At 39.3% G+C, this 14,965-nt stretch overlaps 1 protein-coding gene across 3 annotated transcripts in view; it reads right to left on the reverse strand.

The window, feature by feature from the left end:
* Positions 1-242: 242 nt before the first annotated feature.
* Positions 243-14,965, reverse strand: part of ZFR (zinc finger RNA binding protein) — a 91,320-nt gene continuing 76,597 nt past the window's right edge. For 2 of the 3 annotated variants that reach the window (XM_033179290.1, XM_033179287.1), the window contains 3 exons: positions 10,016-10,127; positions 9,801-9,898; positions 243-1,845 (listed from right to left, as the gene is read on the reverse strand). In XM_033179290.1, coding sequence (XP_033035181.1) covers positions 1,666-1,845; positions 9,801-9,898; positions 10,016-10,127 — 390 coding nt within the window. In that variant the 3' untranslated portion in view covers positions 243-1,665. The remainder of the gene's footprint in view (positions 1,846-9,800; positions 9,899-10,015; positions 10,128-14,965) is intronic. The other variant, XM_033179289.1, reaches the window with a different exon arrangement.

Raw genomic sequence — 14,965 nt, forward strand, 5'->3', positions numbered from 1 at the left:
TTTGATCTTTTCAGATTTTTAGATTAGATAATCTATATGTTACAAATCCGGGAGAAAAGGCTGAGTCTCCTGTTCTGTTTCCCCTGTGGTCTCCTATGGTTTCCTGGCCCTCTAAGACTTTGGGGGAAGATTCTGACCCTAGAAAGAAATTAAGCCAATATAGTATTGAATTACAAAATTTTCTGAAAATTATGTGCTTAGGCAACAAACATTTGTCAGGAATAACAAGATGTAGTACTCAATAAATTTGAATATGATTTTACTGAAGCATACATCATTTGAAAGCAAAAGTAGTTTATGTTGTCAATTCTAACATATAATACATTTAAGTCATTATATGAATTTCATTTTTTGTGTATTTCACTGTAGTGCTGTGACAACAAAATGACATCTGTGTACCAGAGCATACATACATCAATGGTAAGATGTAATTTTTCATTACATCACTGCTAGAATATTTAGCTTTGTGTAGGAGACATAAGCATGTAAGATGGCCGCACCAAATAATTTTCTGTTTTTTTCTTAATCTTAATTTTAATTTTTTATCAGTAATACTTTATCAAGCTCACTGTTAACAGAACTGTAAATTACCTGGGTGATGGGGTGTGTGGAGAAGATCATCTGTGTTATACTGTAATAGTTGCTAGAGTAATCTCACACACACCAATAAGGAACTGTCACCATAATTAAGGGCTAGTTACTGTTGTTAGTTGCACAATGATAAAGTTCTTTTGAAAATATTGGTTAGCCCACTTATATGTGAAAAATGCCCTTTCCACTTATACACAAGAAAAAAATATTCAGAAAGTTATTTTTGGCCTTGCTATGTCAAAAAGTCAACTGTACAAAGATCTACGTGTTAAACCTAAAATTAAAATTTTAAAAGTCTATTAAAAACAAAAATGTCATGCATTTTTATTATTAATTATGCAGAGGCTTTAAAACTGTCGCAAGACCATATAGTATATATTAGCTTTTATACTGCTAATGCACAACTAACAGCAAACTTGATTAGATTAACAGAAATCTGTCTTAATTACACCTTTATATATCACATTAGAGACAAATGCCACAAGATCTGCAGAAACATTCAGTTCTGAGCACTCGAATGGCAGGATAACTTTTTGTGTTGTAATCCTTCACATATAGAAAAACAAACTCTGCAGTCTCACGTTACAAAAAAAGTACTGCTGTAAAATATTAAGATGGGGTAAAGGATATCATCTATAACACAAAGTAACTTACAACTAGTGTCAAAAAGCAAACAAAACCTCTAAATAAAAATATCAAAATACACAGAGCAACTGAAGCACAAATCCTGCATTAAATACAGTGAAGATTTAATAAGACAACGCACTAGTTAATAAAAGACACAAAAATAGGGGGGGAGCTAGGACAACCAGAAAACAAAATCAAAATAATGGGAAAAAAATCAGAACTACTGTTTTCCCCCTAGTCGGAGCACTTTTTTTTTTTTTTTTTGGGTGTCTTTCCATTCAAATAATACCTAACACTGTACATTTTTTAATGTCATAGAAAAACTTGGTTCTTCCATGAAATCCTTTAAATTCTTGATGAATTTTTCAATGTAGACATTATTATGAATGAAAAACAGCCAACGAATGGGCACCTGTTTTTTTAACACTGAAGATTTACAGACACTTTTTAAAAGTTATCATAATCTTTTTTGTCTTTTTTCCCCTCAGCTTCAAATCCATCAACTCCATCACTATCCCTTCTTCGTTTCCTGTTGTTGTGGATGTTAAAACGTTGGCTCATTTGCGGTAATGGATCCATGCCTAGAACTTTGTGTATCTGGCGGAATGCAAGGAGTCTCAATGCAAACTGCAACAAGAAGAGTCAGAATTTTGAGTTAACTGAACAACCCCAAGTAGCAATACTTACTACATTTACCTCCCTCCAAATGCAACATAAAAAAGCATGTGTAATGAAAGAGACATTTAAAGGAATTACTTACACAACTGAAATAATCTGTATGTTCTCATGTTTTTATTTCCTAGCTTTTCTGTGTGCATGCCATTTTGTTTTCTTAAACATTAAAAGAAAAAAAAATCTTTAACACACACAAAATTACAAAAATTATGAGAAGTGACATCAAAGAAACAAGCAGGATGTTGAAAACAAAGAAAAATGGCAGCTACCTGCTTTAACAGAATGGTTGCTGATGGCCTTCCTAGGCATTTGGTAGACAGCATACAATTTAAGAACTGTAATTATGCTCATGTGGATGTACCAAACTTATTTACCTAATTTTCTACTGGTAAACCCTAGGCTAGGCTGGTTTCAGTATTTTTATTACTGTATTACAATGAATGTCTGTTTTAAGATGTTTCTGTGCACTTATGTGACAAGTCCTGGAGAAAGAACTTTTTATTAATCAGTGGGACCGCGATATAAAAGAGGTGAATACTAACCAATGAAGCTCCCCCAAAATTATACTGATTAATATATCCACTAGTAATATGTATGCAAGTCTGCTTCCCCCTTCTGGATACTATAAACGGAAAAATATTCTCACAAGTATGACGGGCAAAACAGTATCTAATTGTTATTTACAACATTTTTGAGACAGGGTCTCACTCTGTCGCCCAGGCTGGAGTGCAGTGGTGCCATCACAGATCACTGCAACCTCGACCTCCCTGGGCTCAGATCTCACTCAGCCTCCCAAGTAGCCAGGAACACAGGCTCACATCAACACACCTGGCTCATTTTTGTATTTTCCATAGAGACGGGGTATTTTTGCCATGTTGCCCAGGCTGGTCTCAAACTCTGCGCACCTGCTAGGATTACAGGCATATGCCTTCATGCCTGGCTATAACTTGTATTTATTTTTTTATTTATTTTTGAGATGGAGTCTTGCTCTGTTGCCCAGGTTGGAGTGCAGTGGCACAATCTCGGCTCACTGCAACCTCCACCTCTCCGGTTCAAGCGATTCTCCTGCTTCATCCTCCAAAGTAGCTGGGATTACAGGCGTGTGCCATCACTCCAAGCTACCTTTTGTATTTTTTTTTTTTTTTTTGAGACGGAGTCTCGCTCTGTTGCCCGGGCTGGAGTGCAGTGGCCGGATCTCAGCTCACTGCAAGCTCCGCCTCCCGGGTTTACGCCATTCTCCTGCCTCAGCCTCCCGAGTAACTGGGACCACAGGCGCCCGCCACATCACCCGGCTAGTTTTTTTGTATTTTTTTAGTAGAGACGGGGTTTCACCGGGTTAGCCAGGATGGTCTCAATCTCCTGACCTCGTGATCCGCCCGTCTCGGCCTCCCAAAGTGCTGGGATTACAGGCTTGAGCCACCGCGCCCGGCCTACCTTTTGTATTTTTAGTAGAGACGGGGTTTCACCATGTTGACCATGCTGGTCTTGAACTCCTGACCTCAGGAAATCTGCCTGCCTCGGCCTCCCAAAGTGCTGGGATTACAGGTGTGAGCCACCGGGGCCAGCCAACTTGTATTTTTTAATCAATCAGTGAGGTGCAGCATATTTTTACTGGCTCATTTGCTTAAGCTTAAAGATACCACATGAAATTTCCAGTAATATCCTTCATGGCTTCCTGTATTTACGGACTTCTTAAAAAGATCTTGCCTATGTAAAAATTATTTTTCTTAATACTTTGATAATTTATGTGTGGCTCCTTAAGTCATTTGGTATTTACTTGTATATATGTATAGTTCAATGTTTTCCTTAGATGATTAGCCAGTTATCTCAATACCACTTTGCTGATGATTCATCTTTTTCCACTGATTTGAAGCATCAGGTCTGTCATACATTAATTCCCTTATATCTAATGGTCTACTTCAAGGCTCTTCCATTCCAAAGGTTTATCTGTCTACTTCTGTGCCATAACTACATTGTTTAAATTTCTGTTGCTTTATAGGATGTTTTGATATCTGGTAGAGTTGAACTTTTCTTAGCAATTCTCTTGTATTTCCAATTCCAAATGAAACTTAAAACGGCTGAATGTGGAGGCTCATGCCTGTAATCTCAGCACTTTGGGAGGCCACAGTGGACGGATCACTTAAGTCAGGAGTTTGAGACCAGCCTGGCCAACATGGTATAACCCCATCTCTACTAAAAATACAAAAATTAGTCGGGTATGGTGGCATGTGCCTGTAGTCCCAGCTACTCGGGAGGCTGAGGCAGGAGTATTGCTTGAACCTGGGAGGCAGAGGTTGCAGTAAGTCAAAATTGTGCCACTGCAATCCAGCCTGGGTGACAGAGAGAGCCTCTGTCCCAAAAAATAAAAAAAGGAAAATTTAAGGCCGGGCGCGGTGGCTCACGCCTGTAATCCCAGCACTTTGGGAGGCCGAGGCAGGGGGATCACGAGGTCAGGAGATCTAGGCCATCCTGGCTAACACGGTGAAACCCCGTCTCTACTAAAAATACAAAAAAACTCGCCGGGCGTGGTGGCGGGCACCTGTAGTCCCAGCTACTTGGGAGGCGGCTGCACTCCAACCTGGGTGGACAGAGCGAGACTCCACCTCAAAAAAAAAGAAAATTTTAATTAATTTTTAAAGTTCTATCCTCTTCTCCCTCTGAAATTTTAATTAATGTTTTTTAAATTAAAAAAAAGGGAGAGGGGAAAGTTCAGATCAAATGTTAATTAATGCTCTTGGCTGAAGGGCAGATTGAACTATTAGCAGAACTGAGATCCAAAAAGAGCCTATTGTTTTCCAAGATAAGGGAAGAGAAGGCAAACTTTAGCACCGATTCATATCATCTTATCTTGTGTTTTTACTTTTTTCTTTTATTAAAATTTATTAAAATAAATTTATTAAAATTCTAAAGCTTAGCCAGGCATGGTGGCTAAGCACTTCGGGAGGTAGAGGTGGGAAGATCACTTGAGACCAGCCTGGGAAACACAGGGAGATCCTGTCTCTACAAATAATTAGCTGGGCATGGTGTCACATACCTGTGATTCCAACTACTTGCAAGGCTGAGGCAGGATGGTGTGAGACAGGGAGGTTGAGGCTGTAGTGGGCCCAGATGGTGCCACTACACTACAGCCTGTGTGACAGAGTGAGACTGTCTCAACAAACAGCAAAAACAAAACCAAAAAACCCCTAAAGCAAATTTGTTCAATCTGTGGCCCTCAGCATCGAATGTGGCCCAACACAAATTCATAAACTTTTTAAAAACATTATGAGATTTTTTTCTTTTTAGCCCATCAACTATTACTATTGTTAGTGTACTTTATGCATGGCCCAAGACAATTCTTCTTTCAATGTGGCCCAGGGAAGCCAAAAGACTGGATACCCCTGCCCTAAAGTTTAAAGACATGCTAACATCTATTTAATGGGTTGTTTACTTTCAGCCAGAAGAATGTGCCATTCACTATGCAATCTTAAAAATGTACTGATACTGTAGCTGGTTTTCAATGAGTCTAAGTTGCTCCCTAATAGTAGCCAATGCCAAAAGATTCCTTCCTTAGAACACAAAAAAATATGTACATCAGTACAGAAACACTGTGTATGACTGAAATCACTATGATCAGTAAAGAAAATCCTTGACCGGGTGTGGTAGCTCACGCCTGTAATTCCAGCACTTTGGGAGATCAAGGTGGGTGGATCACGAGGTCAGGAGTTTGACAGCAGCCCGGCCAACATTGTGAAATCCTGTCTCTACTAAAAATACAAAAATTAGCCGGGGGGTGGTGGCGCGTGCCTGTAATCCCAGCTACTCAGGAGGCTGAGGCAGGAAAACCGCTTGAACTCAGGAGGCAGAGGTGAGCTGAGATTGCGCCATTGCACTCCAGCCTGGGTGACAGAGCGAGACTCCGTCTCAAGAAAAAAAAAAAAAAGAAAGAAAAGAAATTCCTTGTTACTTCATGAATAAAAATAATTTTTCACTACATGACCATGTCTATGTAAGAATAACTTTGGCACAGATTTCAAAAGATTTCTTAAAATCTTGAAACTAGCAGGACTTCAGAGACATGATTTAATCTATCCCTCCATTTCAAGTGATATACCCACTTAACCTAATTCAAGGAAATTTTACAGTCACTTGATTAAACAGCAACTTTCTCTACATAGTTATAGCCTTCAATGTAACTGGACTTTTTTTCTGGTAAAATTCACATACCTTTAAAATGTACGCCTTTAAAATGTAAAATTCAGAAGTTTTCAGAATACTTACAAAGTTACTCAACTATCACTATTATCTTATCCTAGAACATTTTCATTACCCTAAATGGAAACCCCAAGCCCAACAACAGTTACTCCCCAACCCCTCTATCCTCAGGTCCTAAGAACTACCATTGCCTATTATGAATATTTCATATAAATGAGATAATGAGGATAAAGTTTTTAAGGTTCATTCACATCGTAACATGTGTCAGTACTTTATTTCTTTCAATGGTTGGCTGAGTAATATTCTAATGTATGACTATTTGTTTATTCACCAATTCATCAATTGATGGACATTTAGGTTGTTGCTACTTTTTGACTATTACACATAATGCTGTTTTGAACATTTGTGTACAAGTTTTTGCGGGGACATATTTTTTTCAGTTGAGTATATATCCAGATATCGAAGAGTTGCTGAGGCATATAGCAATCCATGTTTAACTTACTGAGGAGCTGCTAACCTGTTTTTCTTTTCCTTTTTTTAAGTGATGACGTCTTGCTATGTTGCTCAGGCTGATAATGCACTCCTGGGCTCAAGAGATCCTCCCACCTCAGCCTTGCAAAGTGTTTTGGATTACAGGCATGAGCCGTTGCTCACTGAACCTTCAACTTCCTGGGCTTAAGTGATCCTCCCACTTCAAGCCTCCTGAGTAGCTGGGATCACAGGTGCATGCCACCATGCCCAGAGCTAATTAAACATTTTTTTTTTTTTTATAGAGATAAGGTTATGCTATGTTGCCAGGTCTTTCTTGAACTCATGGGCTCAACCAATCCTCTTGCCTCAGCCTCCCAATGTGTTGAGATTACAGGTGTGAGCCACTGTGCCTGGCCCTAACCTGTTTTTCAAAGTGACTGCTGTTCACACTATTTTAAATCCCTGCTCTGATTTTGAGATAAAGGATAGTTACTGGTTGTAGTCATCTACATGGGAATTTATTGCTCCAAAACTTTTCCCCCAAGTTAGATAATTCTAGTTCCTAAGAATTCTGGCTCATACACCTGCTTGGAAAATCCTTAAAGTCTCAAAGTCATCTGCAGTCAGGACTTGATACAGCATTCTACTTAGTCTACAATTATTAGGGACTTTTGCCAGTACTGAGTGTTTCTCTACTTGAGAACTACAAATATTTATCATCATACTTTACTATTATTTATCATAATATACTAATTCTTTATTGAGAGACTTACGAAAGGTCCTTCCTAAAGATAACAGAATAGGGTTTTCTTCTACATTAATAGAAATTATCCAAAGATAACTCATCTATAATAATGAATATTTACACATTTTTACCAGAGATACTTACTAAGCATCAGCCTATTATTATTGTTTATAATAATATACATTATTATAATATTATATACAATAATATATAATAAAACTATTATTAGTTTTGAGATGGAGTCTCACTCTGTTGCCCAGCCTGGAGTGCAATGGTGTGATTTCGGCTCACTGCAACCTGTCTCTCCTGGGTTCAAGCGATTCTTGTGCCTTAGCCTCCCAAGTAGCTAGGACTACAGGCACTCATGCCGCCACGCCTGGCTAATTCTTGTATTTTTAGTAGAGACAGGGTTTTGCCATGTTGGTCTTGAACTCCTGACCTCAGGTGGCTCGCCCACCGCAACCTCTTTAAGTGCTGGGATTACAGGCATAAGCCACTGCACCCAGCCCAGCCTATGCTAATATATTATGAGTTTCTAAATGAAGGAATACTCCAGGAAGTAAAACCAACATAGCATTTGAGGTTTGAGTGAGCACCCTACAATCTCTTGTTCTGCGTGTAGTTTGTAGGTATTTCTAAAGTCTGACAAAGAGAAAATTCTACCATATTACTGGCAATTATTTAGCAGCAAACTAAATTTGAAGATTGATACAAATTATTCCCATACAAAGACATTTTGGAATTTTAATCATCATCGAGGATTAAAGGTTTATTTTATAATCCATTTCCTTCTTGGGAAAGGATGATTAACCCTATAAATTTTGCCCTTTTAAAGGTATGTTAAACTATGTATACCTACCTATAGGAAGGAATTTTAATAAATGACAAAGGCTGTATCTGGCGGAAGCAACTTGAAAAGGATCACTGGAGAAAAGACATACAGTGGCATACAAGAATAAAGGTAGACATTGTGGAAGGAAATATGGAGTCATTCCAGAGACAAAGGAAGGAAGAGGGACATTAACATGGGCACTACAGGCCCCCAAAAAACAAACTGAAATTGACACTGGTACTTCAGATTTCACCAGTTATATATGCACTAATTTATGTGTGCATGCACACTAGCTCAATGCAATTTTATCACACATGCCGCCTTATGTAACTACCATCACAATCAAGATGGTTAACTGTTCTGTTGCCACAAGACCCCCTGTAGAGCCACGCCATTCCTTCTTCCTATCCTTAACTCGTAGGAAACATTGTTTTCCTTCTCATGCAACTATTATGTCATGAGTGCTACATAAATGCATTACATGTTATGTAACTCCTTCACTTTTAGTAAGAACATTTCTAAATGTTCTCCTAAACGTCCTCCTAAAACCAGACCACTTTCTTTAAGGTCACATTTTTAGAGAAGTAAGCATTCTTCTTAATGATGAATTTTGTTAGTTTTCGAGTGTTTCCTCCTGAATTTCTTTTCCCTTAAATTCATAACTAATTCCTTTAAGTACTAAAGGGAGAAAGAACAGACACTTAAGGCAACTATCTTCTTCCCTAGAATATAAAATGAAAGAAATAAAAACATCGAATGCATAAGAATTTGGTCATGTTGTGAGTCTGTAAGATATTCATAATGTTCTATTACTAATCTCTCTCCCCCAATACCATTTCTGGCATAACAATTTATTTTGATCCTGATATCTTTCAAATTCCAAATTATTCAAGATAACCAATGAAGATCTTAAATCCAACAACTCCCAAGCATCTTAGAGTGGATTACTGTTCATAGCTAGTATGTTTTTTTCCCCTAGTCGGCACATTTCTGTAATCAACAAAGGAAAATTTTTTTCCATTCATTCATTGGGGTCAATGTTTTTTTCTTTTTCATAATTATTCAATAGGGTTAATAAGATGATGATAATACTAGCTAACATTTAATATCCTTCCATATACCAGGTGCCAAGACGGTTACACATATTAACTCATTTAATCTCAACAATCCTGTTTGAGACATACAGTGCTTTTATATCCTTATTATAGATGAGATGGCAGAGCTGGTAGTCAAATCCAGGGAGTCTGTCTCCAGAGCCAACATTTTTATTTACTTTGACAGTGGCAGGAAAGGTTAAATTATAACAATAATGACCATAAACATCACAGCAAATTACTTTTGTACAACCAGAGGACATAAGAATTTCTGTTGATTTTGACACATAATCTATTACCCAGATTTAATGAGACACTGAAAATATTGCTGTATTTGTATAATATATAATACACTTAGAAATGCCCATATAATTAAATGATAAAATTTTAAATTCTATTAGTGAAATCTAGTTTTGGGCAAGCTATTTTAATACCCTCTCTAAGGGTTTGCTTACTACAGAAAAAGAATGAATATTATATAGTGACTTATAATATTCATTAAGACAAAAACAGAAAAATAAAACCTTAATGGAGTAACCCAATAGGGCTCTGGATTTAGGAATACTAGTACCTGTGCACTGGATGTGATGTCTTCACGCTGCTGGTCAGTCATTGTTGCCAAGGTATCAAAGGGATCCTTTTCACAAGGATCCAGAAGTCCAGGACTACCTATAGCAATCATCACAGGGAGAGGAAATCATTTGCATTGTCCACTTATAAAAAAATTACTCAACCAGCAAATGAGTAAACTTCATTTTACTTCATTAGAAATAAAGCAAAAGTTACCTTTAAGGATAATCCCTGAAGAAATGCACTCAAAAACTCTTCTCAGTGCATCCCCAGGGCTCTGAGGGCTGGAAGCACTGCTGATTGCTTTCTCTACTAACAACTCCATAGCCTAAAAATACAACATAAAAATGTGTTTAACAGCTTACCAAAGGAATTACTCATTTTCAAATACTAGAACGACAAACTAAAATTTTAAAGATTGAAAAAGCTACATAGAACAAGTCACAAAAACAGAAAATAAATATCACATATAATGTAAAAACATTCAAAATTAAGGAATAGGCAGGGCACAGTGGCTCATATCTGTAATCCCAACACTTTGGGAGGCAGACTGCCTGAGCTCAGGAGTTAAAGACCAGCCTGGGCAAGATGGCAAAACCCCATCTCTACAAAAACAAAAACAAAAACCCAAAAATTAGCTGGATGTGGTGGCACGTGCCGGTGGCCCCAGCTACTTGGGGGACTGAAGCGGGAGGATCGCTTGAGCCTGGGTGGTTGAGGCTGCAGTAAGCTGAGACTGCGCCATTGCACTCTAGCAGCCTGAGTGATGGAGTGAGACCACCTCTCTTCACACACACAAAAACAAAACAAAAACCCAATGCAGGGAGTGGTGTTTTGAAGGGTTTCATGGGAAAAATTTGTATTTAGATTTTTAAAAATTGAGATATAATTCACATATAAGATTCACCCTTTTAAACTGTACAATTCAGTAGTTTTCAGCATATTCACAAAGTTGTTCAATAATCACCATTACCTAATTCCAGAACATTTTCATGATCTCCAAAAGAAACCACATACCCACTAGTAGTCATTCTCCATTCTCCCTTTCTTCTAGCCCTTGGCAACCCCTAAATCGCTTCCAGTTTCTACAGATTTGCCTACTCTGGACGTTTTATACAAGTGGAACCATGTAATACGTGGCTTTGTGTTTGACTTCTCTCACTTAGCATAATATTTAAGGTTTATCTATGTTGTAGCTTTTACTTAAAGTTTAAATAAGACTACTAACAGCAATTCAAAGAAACTAGTTTGGAACCACTATGAAATCCTTAAGATGATAATGAAAGCTGAAAAGACATTAGTGAGAATGAGAATCCACACTTTTGGCTATACATTAAAAAAGCTCATTGACAGCCGGGCGCGGTGGCTCAAGCCTGTAATCCCAGCACTTTGGGAGGCCGAGACGGGCGGATCACGAGGTCAGGAGATCGAGACCATCCTGGCTAACACAGTGAAACCCCGTCTCTACTAAAAATACAAAAACTAGCCGGGCGAGGTGGCAGGCGCCTGTAGTCCCAGCTACTCGGGAGGCTGAGGCAGGAGAATGGTGTAAACCCGGGAGGCGGAGCTTGCAGTGAGCTGAGATCCGGCCACTGCACTCCAGTCCGGGTGACAGAGCGAGACTCTGCCTCAAAAAAAAAAAAAAAAAAAAAAAAAAAAAAAAAAAGCTCATTGACTTATTTATCAGAGGTAAAAACTACGTCAACCTATTCACTCCATGGCCATTCCTTAGACTCTTTACATTTCAAGAGATGAGAACATGAAGAAAGAGTGCACATTAACAGTTATGAAAAATAAATGATAGCTTCCAGCACGACTGGAAAAAACCTGAAAATAATGGATATTAATAATGATAAACATAAGTCACAATTTAAAAAGCTAAGACAGTTCAGTTTATTCCATTGAAGAAAGCAGGAAGATGTTCAAGATTCTTTTTTGTTTTGAGAAAGGGTCTTGTTCTGTCACCCAGGCTAGAATGAAGTGACAGGACCATGGCTTACTGTAGCCTCAAGCTCTTGGGCTCAAGTGATCCTCCCACCTCAAATCAGGATCTCTTAAGCCCAAGAGCTCGAGGTTGCAGGAAGCTGTGGTCGTGCCACTGTACGACTGGGACAATAGGCGCAGCCACCATGCCTAATTTATGCAGAGATGGGGTCCCACTATGCTGGCCAGGAGGCTGGTTTTGGATTCCTGGACTCATGTAAACCAACTGCCTTGGCCTCCCAAAGTCTTGGGATTACAGGCATCACAGCACACAGCCCCTCAAGACATTTTTCATTTTTTATGGATTTTCATTTTAAAGTGAAGTTTTAATATTTCAAGGGACAAGCTTCAGTCATCTAGAAAACTCTATGTATATGTATGGAATATGCATGTGTATGCAATATTTTTTTTGAGACGGAGTCTCGCTCCGTCACCCAGGCTGGAGTGCAGTGGCGCCATCTTGGCTCACTGTAAGCTCCACCTCCCGGGTTCACACCATTCTCTTGCCTCAGCCTCCCAAGTAGCTGGGACTACAGGCGCCCGCCACCATGCCCGGCTAATTTTTTGTATTTTCAGTAGAGACAGGGTTTCACCGTGTTAGCCAGGACCATCTCAATCTCCTGACCTCGTGATCCACCCGCTTCGGCCTCCCAAAGTGCTGGGATTACCGGCATGAGCCACCACGCCTGGCCTATGTATGGAATATTTTAAGATGCAAAAGGACTGTGACCCTTGAGGATAAAGTCAGTGTTACTCATCTTGAATCCACCTGCCTAATACAAGTAGCCAGAATTTTGTAAATACTTAGTAAATGATTATGACATGGGATGATTTTGAAAAGAATGTGAGAATAATCCTGACAATTCAGTGATAAAATAAACCAAGAGTAATAATTAGCAAAATACTGATGTTGTGATTAAAACACAAAATTGAAGTCATAAAATACGCAACTTTCAATAAATGCTTCAAATTTTTACTGAGTACTTTTAGCAAATGTTATGCGAAAAGTGAAGATTAAATAATCAGCTACAGTTCAGGTATGTCATTTCAAGTGACTTAAAGCTTTTTCAAAATCTGTTTATTGACTGATTTTTAAGAATGAGGCATTTCTGATTTGCCTTGAGGGTGCGGTGGCTCAAGCCTGTAATCCCAGCACTTTGGGAGGCCGAGACGGGTGGATCACGAGTCAGGAGATCGAGACCATCCTGGCTAACCCGGTGAAACCCCGTCTCTACTAAAAAATACAAAAAACTAGCCGGGCGAGGTGGCGGGCGCCTGTAGTCCCAGCTACTCGGGAGGCTGAGGCAGGAGAATGGCGGTAAACCCGGGAGGCGGAGCTTGCAGTGAGCTGAGATCCGGCCACTGCACTCCAGCCCGGGCGACAGAGCGAGAATCCGTCTCAAAAAACAAAAACAAACAAAAAAAACAAAACAAACAAACAACAAAAAAGAATGAGGCATTTCTGATTTATATCAGCAGGTAAAAGCAGAAATTAATTAAAAGTCAAGAAATGAATTATTTATGGAACACAAAAGTCAATATACTTAAACACACACAATAAAACTAAACTACCTGTCTCTGACACCATTTGTTGTGAAGTAAGCAATTAAAACATACTAATTTTCTAAAGAACATAGCTGTTCTCCAAGCAGATGTCTATAGTTAAAAGAGCAATGAAAACGGAAGAATATAATTCAAAAGTAAAAAGATAATATCAAAAATAAATAGAATCAAATTAAGGATTACAACACTTCAGGTTGTAATGTAAAGGGTCTTGGTAGCTATAATTATATAAGATAGTAACTTATTAAGAGTTATTATAACTGGAGATAGACAAAGATCCCTATATTAAATGATTCAAAAAACGAAGGATTATAATATTTGCTTTAAAAATTTTTTTAATTTTTTTTTTTTTACAGACACGTTCTCGCTATGTTGCCCAGGATGGAGTGTAGTAGTTATTTGCAGGCACGATCATAGCACACTGCAGCTGAGCTTGAACTCCTGGGCTCAAGTAATCCTACCTCGGTTTCCCCAGTAGCTGAGACTACAAGTGAACGCCACTGCACTCCACTGTAATATTTGCTTTTTACTTATTTTTTGAGAGACAGGGTCTTACTCTGTTTCCTAGACTGGAATGCAGCGGTGTGATTATAACTCACTGTAGCTGGCTGGGTGTGGTGGCTCACGCCTGTAATCCCAGCACTCTGGGAGGTCAAGGCAGGCAGATCACCTGGGGTCAGGAGTTTGAGACCAGTCTGCCCAACATGGCAAAACCCTGTCCCTACTAAAAACACAAAAAATTAGCTGGGTATGGTAGCAGGTGCCTGTAATCTCCACTACTCGGGAGGCTGAGGCAGGAGAATTGCTTGAACCCGGGAGGTGGAGGTTGCAGTGAGCCGAGATCACACCACTGCACTCCAGCCTGGGCGACAAGAGTGAAACTCCATCTCAAAAATAAATAAATAAATAAATAAATAAATCACTCACTGTAGCCTTGACCTCCTGTGACCTCAGTCTCTTGAGTAGATGGTACTACAGGACCCACTACCATGCTCGGCTAATTTTTTTTTGTTTGTTTTTGAGACGGAATCTCGCTCTGTCGCCCAAGCCGGAGTGCAGTGGCCGGATCTCAGCTCACTGCAAGCTCCGCCTCCCGGGTTTACACCATTCTCCTGCCTCAGCCTCCCCAGTAGCTGGGACTACAGGCGCCCGCCACCTCGCCCGGCTAGTTTTTGTATTTTTTAGTAGAGACGGGGTTTCACCAGGTTAGCCAGGATGGTCTCGATCTCCTGACCTTGTGATCCGCCCGTCTCAGCCTCCCAAAGTGCTGGGATTATAGGCTTGAGCCACCGTGCCCGGCCGGCTAATTTTTATTTTAAGTAGAGATGAGGTCTTGCTATGTTGCCTGAGCTGGTCTTGAACTCCTGGACTCAAGTGATCTTTCCACTTTGGTGTCCCAATGTGATAACATTACAGGCGTGAGCCACTTCATCCAGCCTTATTTGCTTTTTAAAAACACTCATGAAGTGTATTTTTTCCCTTCCCATCTGCAGTTACAATAAGAGTAACTCTTAGTAAGTGGCAGGCACCATGCTAAATGATCACTTACATGCATAATTTAATTCAAGATGGAAAAGAAAACCCCATAAATTTAAGAAGCTAAATAGTTTTGTGTCATGT

Source organism: Trachypithecus francoisi, unplaced genomic scaffold (genome assembly GCF_009764315.1).
Source record: "Trachypithecus francoisi isolate TF-2019V2 unplaced genomic scaffold, Tfra_2.0 Lachesis_group2, whole genome shotgun sequence".
In the NCBI taxonomy this organism is placed as follows: Eukaryota; Metazoa; Chordata; class Mammalia; order Primates; family Cercopithecidae; genus Trachypithecus; species Trachypithecus francoisi.